The sequence below is a fragment of the Rhinoraja longicauda genome, chromosome 23, assembly GCF_053455715.1.
Source record: "Rhinoraja longicauda isolate Sanriku21f chromosome 23, sRhiLon1.1, whole genome shotgun sequence".
NCBI classification, from domain to species: Eukaryota; Metazoa; Chordata; class Chondrichthyes; order Rajiformes; family Arhynchobatidae; genus Rhinoraja; species Rhinoraja longicauda.
In genome coordinates, this window is record NC_135975.1 from 26,348,799 (window position 1) to 26,368,973 (window position 20,175).

The following is a 20,175-nucleotide window of genomic DNA, read 5'->3' on the forward strand; positions in this document are numbered from 1 at the left end:
GGGGGGGGGGGGGGGGCTGGTTTCTCGCTGGACTGGGAGCCGGCGGTGGAGTGAGTGAGATGTAGTGGGAGTTCTCGAGCGGTAGCGGCGGCGAGAGCGGTGACGGAGGTAGAGGCCGCTGCGGGCAGAGGCGCCCTTTGCGCTTCCCAGGCCGATCCTAGTCAGAAAACAGGTGCAGGAGTGAGGCCCTTCAAGCCAGCACCGCCATTCAATATGATCATGGCTGACATCCACAATCTGTACCCCGTTCCTGCTTTTTCCCCATATGATCCCTTGATTCCCTTAAGCCCTAAGAGCTACATCTAGCTGTCTCTTGAAAGTTAGATTTTCTATCGAGATCGCGACCTCACTGGTTGAAAACGAGATGAAGGAATCCTGACACAAAGCGACGGGCAGCGTCTGCAGTGAGAGACGGTTGGGCTGCTGATACAATATAATATATCTTTATTGTCATTGTACAGGGGTACAACGAGATTGGGAATGCGCCTCCCATACGATGCAATAATTTAATTAGCTAGTCAGTATTAATTTAAAACAACCCAATGAAACAAATTGTAACAGTTTTAAGACAGAATAAAGTGCAAGTAGATCTGTGCCGGATCACTGTGCGATGTGACCGGTTCATAGCAGCAATGGCCCTGGGGATGAAGCTGTTCCTGAGTCCGGAGGTGCGGGCGTAGAAGGCCTTGTATCGTCTGCCCGATGGTAGAAGTTCGAACAGACTGTTGCAGGGGTGTGAAGAGTCTTTGTGGATACTGGTGGCTTTTCTGAGGCATCGTGTGCTGTAGATGCCCTCCAAGGCTGGTAGCTGTGTTCCGATGGTCCTCTGAGCTCTATGGACTACCCGCTGAAGAGCTTTCCTCTCTGCCTCCGTGCAGCTGAGGTGCCACACAGGGATGCCATGTGTTAGGATGCTCTCTATGGTGCAGCGGTAGAATGTCGTCAGCAGCTGTTGGGGTAGACCAGACTTCTTCAGTGTTCTTAGATAGAACAGTCGTTGTTGTACCTTCTTGACCAGCGCAGCAGTGTTATTGGACCATGTTAGGTCCTCCGAAATGTGAGTGCCCAGAAACTTGAAGCTGGACACTCTCTCCACACTGTCCCCGTTGATAAAGATCGGGGCGTATTCCCCGTTATGTGACCTACGGAAGTTGATGATCAGCTCCTTGGTCTTGGTGGTATTTAGGGACAGGGTGTTATCTGTGCATCAGTCCGCCAGGTTCTGCACCTCCGCTCTGTACGTTGTTTCATCACCGTTGGTGATCAGCCCGATCACCGTTGTGTCGTCTGCAAACTTGACAATGGTGTTGGTGTCGACTGCAGGAACACAGTCGTGTGTGAAGAGGGAGTAGAGCATGGGGCTCAGAACACAGCCCTGTGGTGTACCGGTACTCAGGGTGATAGTGGAGGACAGGTGCGGGCCCATTCTCACTGCCTTTGTTTGTTTTCACTCCAGTGTTTGTTTTCACCTCAGATTTATAACATTTATAGAGTCATACAACACGGAAACAGGCTCTTCGGCTCCACTCGTCCACAACGACCAAAATGCCCCATCTACACCAGTTCCACCTGCCCGTGTTTGGCCCATATCCTCAGCAACTCCCTTGTTCACATCCCTTTCCACCCAAACCACCCCCTCCCCAGGCAACCGCAGGAGATGCAACACCTGTCCCTATATCTCCTACCGCACGGTAGCGCAGCGGTAGAGTTGCTGCTTTACAGCGAATGCAGCGCCGGAGACTCAGGTTCGATCCTGACTACGGGTGCTGCACTGTAAGGAGTTTGTACGTTCTCCCCGTGACCTGCGTGGGTTTACTCCGAGATCTTCGGTTTCCTCCCACACTCCAAAGACGTACAAGTATGTAGGTTAATTGGCTGGGTAAATGTAAAAATTGTCCCTAGTGGGTGTAGGATAGTGTTAATGTACGGGGATCACTGGGCGGCACGGACTTGGAGGGCCGAAAAGGCCTGTTTCCGGCTGTATGTATATGATATATGATATGATATGATACCTCGACTCTGTCCAGAGATCCCGACAGTCTTTTCAGGTTAAGCGGGTGTTCGCTCACACCTCCTCCAACCTCATCTACTGTACCGTTGTTCCGGGTGTTATCAGCGAGACCAAGTGCCGACCAGGCTCGGGGATCATTTTGCTGAACACCTCCACTCAGCCTCAGTCTACATGATCTCCCAGTTGCTAAACACTAGCTCACCATCCCATTCCCACACTGACCTTTCTGTCCTGGGCCTCCTCTACTGTCATAGAGAGGCCCAATGCAAATTGGAGGAACAGCACCTTCATATACCGGAAACGTTACCTATTCCTTTTTTTCCAGAGATGTTGGCTGATCTGCTGAGTTACTGTCTGTATTTGATTTAACCAGCATTTGCAATTCCTCCTTACACATCCCTCTAAACTTTCCTGTCCATGTACCTATCTTATACCTGGAATTTGCTTCCCATCAGTGGTTCTTTGCTTTGTTCCATGACAGTTGTCCCGGTGAATAACACCATCAGTCTGAAGAAGCGTCTCGACTCGAAACATCACCTATTCCTTCTCCCCCTGTAGAGCAAAATGATGTGTCATCTAAAACCAATTCCGAGGATGCTCTGCTCACTATTCACTGACTGCTTGCTTCAATCTCTACCATATAACATAATTCCTTTTTCTACTAGCTGCTAATTTTGAAAAACATAATTAATTAATTGATTCTTGACGTTAGTGCATCTGCACTGCTGTGAGTTAAATAGTAATCTATAACAGCCCTTATTAACTAGTGTGTGGAAGGTATTTTGGGTTTGACACTTTCAGTATTAGGCTGATGGTGAAGGTTTAAAAAAAATCAAGATTAACGAAGCAGTATCATCCTTAAAATATATCTTTTTTATCTGTTGTTTACAGTATTATTATCAGTTCATTTTTATTTGGACAAGATTGACGTTAGAGTAATGGAATTAAAATAATTCTAGAAAACATAGATGTCAGCCATTCCCTTCATGAAATAAATGTTGAATATTTACAACATCATATTCTGGTCAGGATGAAAAGAGCTCTTACAGTTTTTCAGTTCACAACCCAATACTTTATTTAAAATGCTAAATATGATTCTGGTTCCAGCATCTTTTCAGGAAGTGAGTTCCAGACCCGTGCGATCTTGTGCTTGGGAGAACAATTTTCTCATCTTCCTTCTACCATTTTCTTTAAAATCACATTTCTCTCCTTCTCTCTCAGTTTTTGATTCCTCTGCAAAATTGGATCTGTCCTATTCAGTCTGTCTTGGCCACATATAAATCTCCATTGTCTCCCTTCAGCCTGCACTGTTACAAAGAAAAAATCTTTAGCTTATCCTCAATTTTCCAGTCCTGGAGACATCATTGCAAATATCCCCTTGTCCAATTGTATCTTTCCTGGAACATTATGACCGGAATTACACACAGTACTTGGGCTAGGATTGGATCTAATCAATGGGAAAAATAGATCTCTACAAAAGAGGTGTATAATTTTTGTGGAGTTAATTAATGAAAGATGGTTATTTTCTTTGCATTCACTGAAGTCTTTAAATCTCTTTGTCCTTTTCCCCCAGCTGTGGTTCATTGTATGCATTACAGAATACTTATACTCCATCACAGTTTAGCACCAAAGGTCTTTCTCCCCAAAAAAACCATCTAGCTATGTTATTTTCACTCATGTAAAAACAGAATACTTTCCATTACTTCTTGGTACTGTGAGGTCTCAACATAAACTAAGCAATTTCTTGGGAAAGAATTAATTTATTTTACAATTAAAGAACCTTGCCCGGTAACAATATCGAGACTTTCTGTACCAACCATTTGAACTCATTTTGTTGATTTAGGCATGATTTTGTTTTGAGGATCATCATCAGTCTTTGCTGCTTTGGAAGAAGATGATGTTGGCACAGGAGCTGGAACTCTTTCCTGGATGTACTGTGACACTTCTGCTGTTTAAAGATGTTAAAAATGCTGCTGAGCTTCGAAAAAAAGCTGTGGAAGGAGCCATAGATGGGGCTTTAATAAATGCATCAATGGTGAGAATCATTGACTAGTTTTGACTGTGATTTTGTGGTGATAAGATCTTGGGTCAAACGTGCACATAATCATAATCTTTATTTTACAGATAGTTGACCCATTTCAGATGCTCGTGGCAGCTAACAAAGCAGTTCACTTATACAAACTGGGCAAAATGAAGACTCGGAGTCTTTATTCTGAGATTATATTTAATCTCTCTCCAACGAATAATGTAAGATTTGACTTCTCCAAGCATTGAATTTGGTGTTCTTAACTGTTACACATACTGTCAAATATATTTATGCTGCTTTGCAGATTAGTGCCTGCACCTGAATATTGTGTTTCCATGACTTGCAACAATAAACATCACCATTTATCTTGGGGATGAAATTTTCACTTGCCAGTAACTGTATGTCAGTGTAGTTTGCATTTAATAATATTTATTTCTTTGCTCTAGAATAAAAGATCCCATTTGTGGAATTTCTGACCACTTTCCTTCTCTGTGTTCTTGCTCGCGTTTCTGTTAATCAAGCCTACCACCTTTAAATGTTCAAAACGACACAAAGTGCTGGGGTAACTCAGCAGGTCAGGCATCATCTCTGGAGAACATAGATAGGTGATGTTTCTGGTTGATTCCCTTCTTCAGACAGATTGTGGTGGGGGGGGGGGGGGGGGGGGGGGGGGTGGAGGAGAGAAGAAAGCTGAGTTACTCCAGCAATTGTTGTCCTTTTGTGTATTAACCAGTATCTGCAATTCTTTGTTTCTAAATCTTTAAATGTTTCCACCCTGCCAACTGCTGAGGCTGGAGCTACACAAACAAAATTATCTCCAGCACAACATAAGTTGTGTTAAAAATGAAGTTGATTAGTTCATTCGACTGTCAAATCTTCTATTTTGTTGTCCCTTTTACATTTGCTTTGTTTTAAAGCACAAATCTTAAACATTACTCATTCTTTAAAAATCACTGTGAAGAAGTGCCAATTTGTTACAGTCTTATTTTTCTAAAGATTTCAGATGCCTTCAGAAAATTTGGTATTTCAGATAGTGACTCCTCTCTTCTCATTGTTCTGGTGGATGATGGAGAGAAAAAATCAAAGTCGGAAGATGTCATAAGCCAAGTAAAAGGACAACAGATCTCTGTTCAGGATATCTCAACAAACGCAGATGTGGCCAAAATTAAAAAGGTTTGTTTAAAAAAAATAAGAATTGCAGGAAGTTTGACTAATATTGGGCTGTTGTGATAGTGTTATTGTAGAAGTTTTAAACTTTAAAAAAAGTCTGCAAGGATAGCATAATTTACATTCCATTGAGTTGCAAATCACCTGGACAGTCTTACTCTTCTTCTTCTTACGTTTGAGGCAACAGAAGTTATGAAACTGCTTCTGCTTCTGCCGTCTCTGTTTGTTGTCATTCGCCTGACTGAGGTCAGTTGACAGGGCTCACCACGGGGAGGTCAACAACATGAGCCCCACCTGGACAGTCTTATTAAAAGGGAATCATTTATATCTTTCAGTTGAATTTATGTCACGCTGCACATATTGCAAATTAATGGAAATCAATGTCTCAAGAATAAAACTAGCTGAACATAGCTGTGTTATTTAATCCCTGCTTTACTCCACCCTATCCAGATATTTATTGCTCTCTTTTCCCTTATCCTTTCTAAGTGTTTTAAAACATATTAAGGACAAGGTTTTATAGCAGCTTGAGGTGGATCTTAAACTTTTTCCCCCCACAAATACCAGCAAAGTCTGCGTTATCACTAATGCATATGAATCTTGCTGTGTGATATTTCACTCTTGAGCATTCAGAAGACATAAGAATACAAATTGTAACTGCTCTAATTCCACAATTAATTGGTGGTATATTCCAGGAATTTCTGTTTTTATTTTGGACTTCCAGCATAATTTTGCTTTTCTCCTGACTTTCTTCAGATTAAAGTTTGACTATCCTGCAGTTCCGAATAGAAATGCCAGCAAAATGTGCCAGTTTCGACCATACTAATTTACTGAGTGTGCTTTTAAATGAATTTAATTATTAATTTTTTTTTTCGTTCTTTGTAAATGTGTGATGATTGAAATGCAGAAACAGTGGAAAATATTATCTGATAACAAGCGGTCAAAGCTATCGTGTACTCTATAGGCTGAGAACTTAATTTCTGCTGCCTCTGGCCCCATCACAATACTTGAACCACTCTGCCTTTCAGAACAGCCACAGCAATAAGATTGGATTCTACATGGCTACAACAGGGAACTCATTGCAGAAGGTGCAAGCCATGGGCTGTGCAAATGTCATTCTGATAGGCGTGCAGTATTAAAATATATTGAAAGTTTAATTATTGATGCCAGGCTGTGGCAACATATGAGGATGCTTTTAGTCTTAGTTTGCGTACTTCGCTGTATTAACCTGCACTCGCAATCCTTCATGGACTGAAAATGTCTGATCTCAGCTGTACTGCTGTGAAAACTGCAGAGGCCAGTTTGTTTCTTCACTGGATGGGGGGTGGGGGTTAAGTCACTTCAGACCATCTGTTACTGGCAGGTTCTGCATGGCATAGGTTGTAGCTTTGAAGCAATGTTTTTATTTCAACTTGGAATTGTCTAAGACACAGAAAAGTAACTGGAAAATGTTAAGAACTTTGCCTGTGCTCAATTTGTAATCATTTCTCCCCCACAGGTTTACAAAGTAACTCTTGCTGAAGAAAACATTGGCGATTTATTGGATGCAATCATTTGTCGGATGAGTGCGAAAGATATTCTTTGACAGGGGAAGCCATGTTGCTTGAGAGGATTCTTTACAAATATCCTGAAGTAGAGAAAAGCTGTGTTGTATAAACTGTAATATTAATCATTTTTATTGTAGATTGATATTGCATCACATGTTTGAGTTTAAATTCATATGTGAAAATAAATTTGTAGTTGAAAATTAATACATAAATCCTGTAACTACATGAACAATATTGCAATAAAGACCTAAGAGTACTGAAGCTGTGCAATTGATAAACGCACTAATGAACTCAGTTCAGCCACTTCAAAGTTATTCCAAAACCTATCACCACCAATCATCAGGAAAATGATGACATTGTCCCTCTCACCATTCTTACTTAAATTTGTATCACACATCAAATTCTGGATCTCTACCCAACTATACCGCGGGGATGATTATGAATGATCTGATTCGTTATCAGTTCTCTAAGAATCAATGAAAACATTTTGCTGGCTGCCTGCAGTCAGACAATTATTTTACATTTACTATCATTATTTATGAAGTACAAATTAATCATTGCTTGTACTGTAGGCCTTCTACAAAAATAAAGCTTTTGTATTGGATATGTTAATTCCATCATATTTGTGTTCCGATTCTGGTCTTTATCACTTTACCTTTTTGGGCATTCACAGCTACTATTTGGCTGCCTTTACACATTTTAGCCATTTAAATTTTAGCAATGCTTAGTTAATCTCAGGTTTCGCGCTCACTCCTACCAGTCATTCTCTTGACCTTGGGACACAAGGAACTGCAAGCTGCTAGCATCTTGAGCAAAACAAAAAGCGCTGTAGGAATTCAGCGAGTCAAGCAGCCTCTGGGAATGGACAGGTAATGTTCTGGGTCAGGGCCCTTCTCCAGACCTGAAACATTGCCTGTCCTTTTCCCTCCATAGATGCTGTCTAACCTTCCTTCAATACATTGTGTTTTTCTCTTGACCTGTACTGCAAACAGCTACATCAACTTGTGAGTGGCACGGTGGCGCAGCAGTAGAGCTGCTGCCTTACAGCGCTAAAGACCTGGGTTCGATCCTGACTACGGGTGCTGTCTGTATGGAGTTTGTACGTTCTCCCCGTGACCAGGTTTTCTCCGAGATCTTCGGTTTCCTTCCACACTCCAAAGACGTGCAGGTTTGTAGATTAATTGGCTTGGTATAAATATAGAAATTGTCCTTAGTGTCTGTAGGATAGTGTTAATGTGCAGGGATCGCTGGTTGGTGCAGACTCCATGGGCCAAAGGGCCTGATTCCTTGCTATAACTAAACGTTCCAGCTATTCACTGTTAATCTGAGGAGAATGGACAGGTGATGGAGTCAAACAGAAAAAAGGATCTGTTAGGAAACAAGTGGCCAGAGGAAAGAGGTGGAGATTATTGTGGGAGGGGGGTTAGTGGGTAGAAAAAATCACAGGAAGTGACCACTCTAGAGTGATCAATCAGGACTGTTGGTGCTTTCACTCTCTCCATCCCTCCCCCTTCCCAGTTCTCTGACCAGTCTGACTGTCCCTGATTACATTTTATCTTTGTTTACTTAGATGTCACCTTCTCCTAGCTAACAATGATCTATTCTACATTTTCATAAATCCTCGGCTCTTAGGATATCTCGTTTTCACACCTTACCTCTGTGGTACCTTACCTTACCTTCCTCATCTCTGTGTCTCCCTCTCCCCTGACTCTCAGTCTGAAGAAGGGTCTCGACCTAAAACGTCACCCATTCCTGCTAAACAGACATGCTGATTGTCCCGTTCAGTTACTCCAGCATTTTGTGTCTATCTTTGGTGCAAACCAGTATCTGCAGTTCCTTCGTACAATGTTGGTATATTGTGCATAACAGTGAAAAATCTTCGGAAGAAAAACTGCAGATGCTGGTTTAAATCGAAGGTAGACAAAATGCTGGAGCAACTCAGCAGGTCAGGCAGCATCTCGGGAGAGAAGGAATGGGTGACGTTTCGGGTTGACCCGAAACGTCACCCATTCCTTCTCTCCCGAGATGCTGCCTGACCCGCTGAGTTGCTCCAGCATTTTGTGTTTACCAGTGAAAAACTTTGTTCTGCGCGTTTTCCAGACTATGTGTGCACAGGTGCAAAAGGGAAAGGAAGCAGAGTACAGATTTTTATAGAATGCATGGACATCAACAAAGTACAGTGGATTGGGAATACCCCCTTAGCATATGAGAGGATGGTTCAAGAGTAAGATAACAGTGGGGAAGAGGCTGTTCTTTAATTTGGTGGTGAGTGCTTTCAAGCTTGTGTTCCTTCTGCCTGAAAGGAGAGGTGAGAAGAGAGAATAATCAGGGCGTGAGTGGTCCTTGATTATGTTGGATGCTGTCCCGAGGCAGCAAGAAGCACTGATGGTGTTAAGTGATGCAAGCTGGGGTGTGTACTGCACTCTACTTCCTGAAGTCGCTGACCAGCTCCTTCATTTTGCTGACATTGAAGGAGAGGGGACTGCCTTGACTGCATGATACTACTCTCGCTATTTTCTTCCTATACTTTATGTTGTTATTGTTTGGGGCCACTTCAGTCATATTATTTGCCAACTTGTAAATGGAGCTAGTGCAAAAGTTGGCCAAAAGATGCCTTGAATGTAGAGAGAAGGGGCTGAGAATGCATCCTTGTGGGACACTGATGTTGAGAGTTATTGTGGAGGATGTTGTGTCACTTATCCTCACTGTGTGGGTCAGAAAGTCAAAGATCAGGTAGGGAGTGGGACAGAAGATCCAGGAGTTTGCAGACGAGTTTGGATGTAATTATGGTGTTGAAGGTGGAGCTACAGTCCATAAATAGGAGTCTGGTGTAGGTGTCATTATTATTCAGATGCTCCAGGGGTGGGTGCAGGCCAGGGAGATGGCATCACATGGACCTGTTGTGACAGTAGGTGGATTGCAGTGGATCAAGGGTGTATAGGAGGCTGCAGTGCTCAATGCACCAGAAGCACCTCATGATGGTAGATGTCATAGACTTCAGATGGTAGTCATGAAGCAACGTTGCCTTACTATTCTTTGACACCGGTATGTTAGTGGTCTTCTTAAAGCAGTTGGGAAGCATAGATTAGTCGAGTAAGATATCCACAAATAGCTCCGCTAGCTGGTCCACACAGGGTCTGAGGACACGGTTGAGGATTCTATCAGGGGCCAGCAGTTTTCCATATGTTCACTCTCAGGAAGCCGATCTGACATCGGTGGCCACAGATGCTGCTCCTCTCGAGGTCCTCAGGTGGGTGACACCATTCAGTTGAAGCAGCCTTGAAGGATCTTCCAGCTTCCATCTGCACCTACTTCATAAATCTTATATTCTGATTTCCAAGAAAGAGATATTTTTCAGAGTCCATTTAATTTAAAGCAACTTTCCCTTGTATTCCAAATACAAGTTATTTCAGTTCAGTTCAGTTTAGTTGTGCCGAGGTACGGTGAAAAGTGTAAAGTGATTTAGTGTCATTGAAATGTAGATTTTTTGGCTCCATTCATTTGAGAAAGTCAACTTTCAAATGTATCTGTTTTTTTTCTCACTTTCCACAGATGATTTAAATTTAATTAATGTCACCTGGTTTAGACCTTAAGCAGCACAATGTTGATCTAAATATAAATGAGCCAAGTGGGTTTGACAGGCTCGGTAAAGACCACAGAAGTTCCTGTCATACATTATCAATAAATGACAAGCAGATGTCAAGAGAAACTCTTCAAGGAAATTCTTCCTCAAAGAATTCTAACAGATTTTGTCAGGGAAATCTTCCCTTAATGAAATCATGCTGACTTTGGCCTATGTGTCACATGTTTCCAAGTACCCTAAAACATCATCCTTAATAATGGACTCCAAATCCTAACAACCACTGAAGTTTGGTTAACTGGTCTAGAGTTTCCCCTCTTTTGCTTCACTCCCTTCTTGAACATTTGCAATCTTCCAGTCCTCTGGGACCACTCCCGACCCGAGTGATTCTTGAAAGATCATCACTAATGGCTCCACAATCTGTAAGCTACTTATATCAGAACCCTGGGGATGTAGTCTGTCTGGTCCAGGTGACTTATCCACCAGAACTTTCAGCTTTCCAAGCAGCGTCTCAGAAATGGCAACTGCACTGACTTCTGCCCCCTGACTCTTGAATTTCAGGCACATTGCTGGTGTCTTCCACTGTGAAGACTGATGCAAAAAACTTATTCTGCCAGTTCTTTATTCTTCATAATCAGTTCTCTAGTGTCATTTGACAGCGGTTCAATGTCCACATTTGCCTCTCTCTTACGCTTTATATATCTGAAGAAAATTTTGTTATCATATTATTGGCTAGTTTACCTTCATGTTCCATCTTTTTTCCCCATATTGCCTTTATAGTTACCTTCTGTTGATTTTTAAAAGCTTCCCTATCCGCTAGCTTCCCACTAGCGATGTTATATGCCTTCCCTTTTGCAATGTTATATGCCTTCCCTTTTAGTTTTATGCTGTCTTTGACTTCCTTTGTCAGCACATTCTGATGGTAATCTCATGCTCCCCCTAGAATCTATGGGATAAAAAGATCCTGTGTCTTCTAAATTATTCCCAGACACACCTGCCATTGCTACTACACCATCATTCCTGACAGGGTCTCTTTCCAATCAACTTTAGCCAGCTCCTCCCTCATGCCTCTGTAGTTGCCTTTACTTTAGTTTAGTTTAGAGATACAGTGTGGAAACAGGCACTTCGGCCCACCGAGTCCGGGCCAACCAGCTATGCCCACACACTAACAATATCCGACACACACTAGGGACAATTAATTTTTACCAAGCCAATTAACCTACAAACCTGTATCTCTCTTTGGAGTTTGGGGGGAAACTGGAACTCCTGGAGAAAACCCACGCAGGTCACAGAGAGAACGTAGAAGCTCTGTACAGACAGCACCCGTAATCAGGATTGAACCCGGGTCTCTGGAACTGTAAGGCAGCAACTCTTCCACTGTGCCACCGTGCCACCCTCAACTGATGTTTTGGATCGGGACCCTTCTTCCTAAACAATTACTGTACATGTGAAATGAAAGCCAAATTCTCCATAAATACCTCACTGCCCCCGGCCCAGTAATCACAGACTAAGCCCAAGATCCTGGAAAAGTACTAACATCTCTCAGGTAGATGCATCCTACCAATCAGTTGGCCAGTAGCACTGAAAGGTCGTGGCAAAGCTACATTACTAAATGATTAACCTGCCATCCAAAAGGCCAAGAGATTCCACCTCCCATTTGTATGCCAGAGAGGCAGCCACTCTGGTGAGTGGGTGGTTGTACAGTGGTTGACTCAACAACAATCAGCCAGTCATCCTAGCAGATTCTGGTGGATGGGACTGTAGGAAAATAACTGCAGATGCTGGTACAAATCGAAGAGTATTTATTCACAAAATGCTGGAATAACTCAGCAGGTCAGGCAGCATCTCAGGAGAGAAGGAATGGGTGACGTTTCGGGTCGAGACCCTTCTTCAGACTGATGTCAGGGGGGCGGGACAAAGGAAGGATATAGGTGGAGACAGGAAGATAGAGGGAGAACTGGGAAGGGGGAGCGGAAGAGAGGGACAGAGGAACTATCTAAAGTTGGAGAAGTCAATGTTCATACCGCTGGGCTGCAAGCTGCCCAGACTAAATATGAGGTGCTGTTCCTCCAATTTCCGGTGGGCCTCACTATGGCACTGGAGGAGGCCCATGACAGAAAGGTCAGACTGGGAGTGGGAGGGGGAGTTGAAGTGCTCAGCCACCGGGAGATCAGGTTGGTTAAGGCGGACTGACCGAAGGTGTTGAGCGAAACGATCGCCAAGACTGCGTTTGGTTTCGGCGATGTAAAGAAGTTGACATCTAGAGCAGCGGATGCAATAGATTTGGTTGGAGGAGGTGCAGGTGAACCTCTGTCTCACCTGGAAAGACTGTTTGGGTCCTTGGATGGAGTTGAGGGGGAAGGTAAAGGGACAGGTGTTGCATCTTCTGGTGGATGGGACTGCTCACTGTTGCATTACTTTGTTTCTGCAGTAGGTGGTGCTATTGTCTACATTTCAGATTTGCTTGCTGTAATTTTTTTGCACGTGAAATTTTAAAATCAAATCTCACAGAAATATTTCCAAACTCTGTTTATCATACTATCATCGAAACCTATACATTTGTACGCAAACTGCCCCCAGCCTGTCTCTCTCTGACTATTTATGATGCTCGTGGCCACAGGCTTCAGATCAAACCCCACTTCACTCCTGAATTTGCACCCAGAAATCCTTCTCCTGATGTCATTTTCTGCATCTGACCACTGTTGCAAACGATGGAATTGACAGGGAGTGAGTGCAGATGATACAGGAGGTGAAAATAGTGTGTCCACTGGAGTTCTGCAATGAGCTGGACGTTACTCACCCTGTGTTCTCGAAGCAACTCACGAAATATCAACAAGCCTACTCTACCCAATAGCAACACACCAATATCACTAAAGCCCTTTCAAGTCAGAGATTATTATTGGTTTTAAATCATCAAACTGAATGTTCAGACTTGAGTTTCCCAGGCAAAAAGTATTTTGTAGTTTAATTATGGTGAAAGAGGCAAGAAATAGGTTGATGATGTTATTTATTCACAAAATGCTGGAGTAACTCAGTAGGTCAGGCAGCATCTCAGGAGAGAAGGAATGGGTGACGTTTCGGGTCGAGACCCTTCTTCAGATAATCCTAGGGCAGGTTAGCAGGTGTTAATCAACGGGTGAACCTTTCGGTGGAAACTTAATCTGTTCATAAGGAAAGCAATGTTGAATTGCTGAGTTACCGCCAGCATTCCACCAGGAAATATATGAACTGAGTGCCCAGATCAGCAAGGCACCTGTGAACCACAGAATGCAACTCTGAAGTTCAGATCGGTAGATGTGCTAGGATTCTGATATATTTTATCCTTGGCTTAGTCAATGACAAATCTTCTACATCAGAAGGTTTGAGGTTCAAGCTGCACTCCAGGAACTCCAAGAAACAATGACAAGTTTCCTTTGTCAGTTTTTTGAATGGGTAATCAATCAGTCTCACTGCTCTTTCCCTATAGAGTCATTGAGTCATACAGCAAGGAAACGGGCCCTTCAGCCCAGCTCATCCCATTCACCCACACTTGGCCCATTTCCCTCTAAACTTTTTCTATTTGTGCACCTGTTCGGTAAAATAAAAATTAAAATAGTAAGATTAAACGAGAACTTACCAGTTTGAAGTTTGATCTGTATTTTGTGAGGAGTTACGATGAGGGATTACGTGAAGACCCCGTCCAGCACGCATGCGCGACATTCTTCAAAGCAGCGGTGTGGATTCACAGAAAAAACACAACGATTGAAATAAATATAGTAAAGAAAAAATAAGAACTTAATTACCAGTTGATCTGTATAATAGAGAGTGGGAGCGGAGGGCACGTAATCCCTCATCGTAACTCCTCACAAAATACAGATCAAACTTCGAACTGGTAAGTTCTCGTTTAATCTTACTATTTTATTTCAGAGTCACGTGAGTGACTACGTGAAGACTTCAAAGCTCTGTGATTCCGAACCGTGTACCAGCTCATGCTTCACTCACTGTCTGAAGACCTTAGAGGGAGGAAGTATGTTATCGCGATCAAGAACCTGTTTGTGAACAAAAAGGTTTATTAATGACAACAAAAAACAGAGAGCTCCCCAGGGCTTAAATTAAATATTATCTGCAGACTCTAAAATTCTGTCTGCAAATGTAGCAGGTTGCGCCAGCGGTTTATTATAAAACCTTTGGAAAGTTCTTTCCGAGGACCATCCTGCTCGGCCAGAATATGGTCCATAGGCACGTCCATTCGACTAGCCGCCGACGTAGATGCAGCCCTGGTGGAGTGAGATTTGTAAACATTCGTATTGACTCCCGTGGACTTAAGCACCTGCTTGAGCCACCTTGAAATGGTTTGGCTCGTCACCTGACCATGAGGCTTCTTGTGGCTAATCCATAAGGCTTTTTCTCTCCCTCTTAAGTTGTATGTTGTGTCTATGTAATTGGCGAGATGGGTCTTGGCACACAGCCGTGGTTCAGATGAATATGCCCAGAACTCCATGACTGGAGGCGTGGTACCTGGTCTAGTTTGTTTGACCAGTCCCTGAATATGGAATGTGAAACAGTCCAATGACTCTGTCATGCTGTCCAGCCTCAGAAGGTGGAGGGACTGTACCCTTTAAGCTGACACTAGTGCCATGAGCATGACTGATTTCAGTGTAAGTTGTTCCAGTGTGAGTGCCCTGGGCGGTGGCCATCCCCTAAGGTACGTCAGCACAATGCTGACATCCCAGATCTGAGTGTACCTTGGTCTGGGGGAGTTAGTGTTAAAAATGCCCCTCATGATTTTGATTACTAGTGGATGGGACCCCAAAGCCAGTTGTCCTGCTGCTGGAACCAAATAAGCTGACAACGCACTCCTGGCTGTATTTATGGCGCTGTTGTAGGTAGTTCCTGTTTTGGAGCAATACCGTTCCCATTTCCTTATGTTGGTCAGGTATTGTCTCCTGGTGGACTCCCGGTGGGATGCGGTCATCATGTTGATGGCGTCCTCAGACAGTCCCAGGCCCAGTAGAGGTCTTTTTAGAATCTGCAAGCCCGGAGATTGACTCTGTCATGGCACGGGTGACTAATGCCTGACACTGGGTGGATTAATAATTCCGGACTGCTGGGGAATTCCAACGGTGTTTCGACAGCCATGTCGAGGGCCACTGGGAACCATGGCTGTGTAGGCCAGTCGGGTGTTATCAAGATTCCTGAAGCGGAATTCAATTGAATCTTGCGTAATACCCGACTGATGAGGCAGAAGGGAGGAAAGGCATAAAAGAACATTTTCCCCCAATACAGCGTGAATGCATCAACTGCTGCTGCCTCAGGGTCTGGTTCCCAAGCGACATACGTTGGTACCTGGTGATTCAGCCTGGATGCAAATAGATCGATATCTGGTGTGCCATATTGCTTTGTAATTTCGGCAAATACTTTGGGATTTAACATCCATTCGATGTTATCGTTAAATTTGCGTGACCTGGTGTCTGCCACTGTATTTTGCTTACCTGGTAGGTAAGTTGCTGGTAACCAAGTATGTCTTTCGACACACCATTGCCAGATTAGGTTGACCAATTTGTCACACGATATCGACTTTACACCACCCATGTGGTTGATATAAGCCACCACCGTGGTATTATCTAATTGCAACCGGACATGTGCATGATCCGTATTAGATGAATATGCTTTTAAACCATAAAACGCACCCAACATTTCTAAATAGTTGATACCCCGTGTCTGTAGGCAAGATGATTCAGAATTAGTCCATCTGCCCCCTGTGCTGGATTGAATGTTAGTTGCTCCCCAGCCCAAAGCACTTGCATCCGTTTGAATGGTTAATACTGGGTTGGTGATTATTATGGGACTGGAAACTGAGCCTAATGTTCCTTGTCCACCATTGTAACTCTGGAATGGATTCAGCAGTTAAATACATAGCTCGGTCAAGTGACCTGAGTTTTGCTTTAGTGCGTGCACTTTTGCTCTTTGTAAATTTTGGTAGTGCAAAGGCCCAAATTGTACAGCTGGAGAAGCTGCTACCATTTTACCAATAACTCTAGCTACCTGCCGTATGGTTGGCTGACGTTTATGCAGTAGTTCGTGGCATGTTAGTGTCAATTGTGATGCTTTCCCCTTCTGCGAACAGTATCAATCGTAAATCCAAGATAGTCCATGGTAGTGGACGGTGTAAAATTGGATTTATCTGGATGTATGACAAACCCCAAAGTTTCAAACAAACGTTTGGTGGCTGCTACTGCCAAAATAGCTGTCTCCAAGGTTTTCCCTACTATTAAAGTGTCGTCTAAGTACGCCATGACTATATGCTTTTGTTTCCTCAATAATGCGAAGGCGGGTTTTAAGATTTTAGTGAACAACCTTGGAGCGGAGGTTAGTCCATTTGGTTTTAAATTGCCATAGCTATTTACGATGCTCCTTGTGTATGGGTACTGAGTAGTAGGCATTTTTTAAATCAATGCCTGCTAGAAAGTACCCTCTAGAAATCAAAAGTCTGGCGGTTTCAAAGTTTCCATCTTAAAATGTGTATACTTAACTGACTCGTTTAACGTAGTTAAGTCAATGATGATGCGACATCCACCATCTTTTTTAGTTTTAGTGAAAATGTTAGACACAAATTCCAAGGTTCATGTTTTGTTCTTTCAATGACACCTTTTGCTAGTAGCCTCACAAGTTCAGCTTGACCCTCTTGTTTCTCTTTGACTGAGAGGGTGAATACCCTTTGGGGTATATGCTGAACTGGCGGAATGTTTTCATGAACAAAGTCAATTTTATAGCCATGAATGCAGCTTAGTATGTACTTGTCATTAGTGATGGTTTCCCATGCATCCAAAAACAAGTGCAATCTCCCCCCTGATAGTATAGAGCCCCTACTGCTCATATGCTGAGAGGAACCAGACCCACCTACCTCCATGGTTACTGGTGCTACTTCTGCCTCTTCGCTGGGCGATGAGGTGTCTGCTGGGCTGTAGAGGGCTGCTGTTGAAGTTGTTGGGGGTGGCGCATTTTCCATGGGGTCCGCTCTGGGCCCTGGCCTAAAAAGGCTTACGGGGAATGGTTGCGGACCCCGAGCTTTCACCAGTCCCATATGGTGGTCTACGACTGGTGGACGCCGTGAGGTACTGCCGCCTGGGTTTGTTAGGTCTGCTCGGTCCCAAACCTGCCCTCACGAGACCAAAGGTCTTGGATTCTTCCTCTAGGTTTTTCACCTTTTTTGGAAGGTCCTTTCAAAAGCAGAATTGGAGGTTCTGAACCCGGTGTTTTGCAAAGTCCCACAAACTTAGGGTTGAGGGCAGGCTTGATGATTTCCTTGGTGCACAGCAGAGCTAATGTATCTTGCTGATTTGTGGAGATGTCCACACCATCAATGGACCGAGCATATAATGTCATCCCTGCAGTCAGGGGTTTAAGGATTTTCTGGAGCTTCAACTCCAGGTTCCTGATGTTCTGCCCCAAATGTCCCCAAATTTGGCTGTTTACAGCTGGTACATTCAATGATGTACAATTTTCTGGGGCTGAATATAGTTTAAGAGCCTCATTGACCACCCGTTCTTGTAGGGGTTTTGAGGACAGGTGGTCAATGCTGGCTGCCAGTTTCGGCTCTAAAGGCCGACCCCCTCGTGGAATGACCACGTAGCGGTTGACCACACCCAGCAGCTCTTCCTGATCCTGTACACTCTGCGTACTCCGGACATCTTCAGCCAAGAACCCATCTTGTTGACCAGCCCAGACCTGGTCGCCAATGCTGCCTTCAAAAGAAGGTGAGGCAATGGCCAGTGCCGTAAAGGGCACTGCGGGAGTACCTGGGCTCCCTTGGCGAGTCTGCTGCTGCTCTCTCAGCAGATCTCGCTGGAGCATTTGCTCCATAAGCCGTTTTCGGCTTAGGCGGCTGCCAGTGCCGCTCTGTAGCGGTGTGGCATCTTCATCCGAATCGTCGGATACTACCGCCCGGTTCTGGCTGCAGGTACCTCCAGCTCGCTGCTCAGGCTGCGCTAGCGGTGCTGGGCTCGGCTCGGTAGTTTGCCGCCTCTTGCCCCCCCTCCAAAGAACGTTCCTCAACGGAAAACGAACGGGGGCGAGCTGCAAGTTTCTTCCCTCTGGTCTGGAACATAAAACAGACAACAGAGAAAATACTCACGGCCACGGTAAAACTTACCTGTCGGCCCGACTTTTCAAATTGTAGCGGGAGCACCTTGAACTCCCGTTCGTCGCGCTGCACTGCTTGAACGCTAATGTCGCGCATGCGTGCTGGACGGGGTCTTCACGTAGTCACTCACGTGACTCCGAAATAAAATTATGTTTTCCCAAGTATATACCCAATTTTCTATTAAATATAATTACTGAGCCACTATGGTTTCGCATCTTAAAAACCCTTCCTTGCTTTTACTAATAATTTTGAATCTGATTACCAATCCACCAGTTGGCAGATGTGACACAAAGTGCTGGAGTAACAACGAGTCAGGCAGCATCTCTGGAGAGTGTGGAGAGGTGAAGTTTCGAGTCACTACCCATGTTTCAAGGTCAAAATCGACAGCATACCTAAGGACATATCTCCCAAACACATGACTCTGACCATCTAGAAATATGAGGGCCTATTGGGATAACTGGAGAGACTTAAAGAGAAAGCTTCTCATCATCTTCTCAAGGGCACCAAGGGATGGATCTTGGCAATGCCAACACCACTGCCAATCTTGGCGGTGATGACAATTTAAAACGTAATTGTTTAGAGCTGGATTGTTTAGAGCTGTTTAGAGCTGGACTGAAATAATTTCCCAGGATAACGTGTGTGTGAAGCATCATTGCAGTAGAACAGGTAGACCCAAAGTACACTTGATATTAGGTCTCAGCTATTATTTACATGAAGCTAGAGATTAGTGAAAAATTAAAAAGGATTTCAATTGTGAACATCAGTAATGGTTTATCCAACTGCATGGGGCTGAAGGGAGTATGTTTACCTTGGATGAGAATGTAGGTGGCATGATTAGTATGTCTGTGGATGCCATTAACATTGGTGGTATTGTGGACAATGACAAAGGGTATCTACAATTACAATGGGATCTCGATGAGCTGGGCCAACAGGCCAACGAATTGCAGATGAAGTTTAATTCAGATAACTGTGAGGTGTTGCATTTTTGTAGGATAAATCAAGGCATGACTTACACAGTTAATACGGGGCTCTAGGGAGTGTTGCTGAAGAGAGAAATCTGGCAGTGCATGTGCATTATTCCATGAAAGTGGTGAAGAAGGCATTTGGCATGCTTGTCTTCAATAGTCAGGATATTGAAAATAGGAGTTGGAATGTCATGTTACAGCTATACAAGATATTAGTAAGGCCACGTTTGAAGCATTGTATATAGATCTGATTGGCCTGCTATAGGAAGAATGTAATTAAACTGGAAAAACTGCAGAAAAACTATGAGAATCTTACTGGAACTGGAGAGTTTGAGTTATAAGTAGAGGCTGGATTGGGGTAGGAATGTAGAAGGGCGAAGATGATCTTGTGGAGACATGTACAATCACAAGGGGCATTTCTCCAGGGTAAGGGAGGCAGAAACTGGAGGGCATGATATTATGATCAAATGGAAAAAAGATATAAAAGAAACCTGAGGGACAAACTTTTCACATAGAATCTGACGGCAGTACGGGTGTCAGAGGTAATGGGAGAAGGCAGGAGAATGGGGTGAGAAGGGAGAGATAGATCAGCCATGATTGAATGGCGGGTGGGTCGAATGGCCTAATTCTGCTCCTTATGACATACAGTATATATGGAATGTACTGCCAGAGGAAATGATAGGGGAGGGAACAATTACATGTAAAAGACATGTAGAAAAGTACAGGGAAAGGATTGGAGGGATGTGGACAAAGCTCAGGC

General features: G+C 43.8%; 2 protein-coding genes across 7 annotated transcripts in view; both read left to right on the forward strand.

The window, feature by feature from the left end:
• Nucleotides 1-3,941, forward strand: part of LOC144604959 (copine-8) — a 193,991-nt gene extending 190,050 nt beyond the window's left edge. Inside the window, exon 20 of the mRNA XM_078419884.1 lies at nt 3,855-3,941. Coding sequence (XP_078276010.1) covers nt 3,855-3,860 — 6 coding nt within the window. The 3' untranslated portion in view covers nt 3,861-3,941. The remainder of the gene's footprint in view (nt 1-3,854) is intronic.
• Nucleotides 1-7,333, forward strand: part of tprkb (Tp53rk binding protein) — a 34,930-nt gene extending 27,597 nt beyond the window's left edge. For 2 of the 6 annotated variants that reach the window (XM_078419897.1, XM_078419896.1), the window contains exons 2-5: nt 3,855-4,046; nt 4,136-4,258; nt 5,034-5,210; nt 6,700-7,333. In XM_078419897.1, coding sequence (XP_078276023.1) covers nt 3,906-4,046; nt 4,136-4,258; nt 5,034-5,210; nt 6,700-6,786 — 528 coding nt within the window. In that variant the 5' untranslated portion in view covers nt 3,855-3,905 and the 3' untranslated portion in view covers nt 6,787-7,333. Of the gene's footprint in view, nt 1-31; nt 1,415-3,854; nt 4,047-4,135; nt 4,259-5,033; nt 5,211-6,699 lie in introns of those variants that run through there. The other 4 variants (XM_078419895.1, XM_078419893.1, XM_078419892.1 and 1 more) reach the window with 4 other exon arrangements.
• Nucleotides 7,334-20,175: the final 12,842 nt, after the last annotated feature.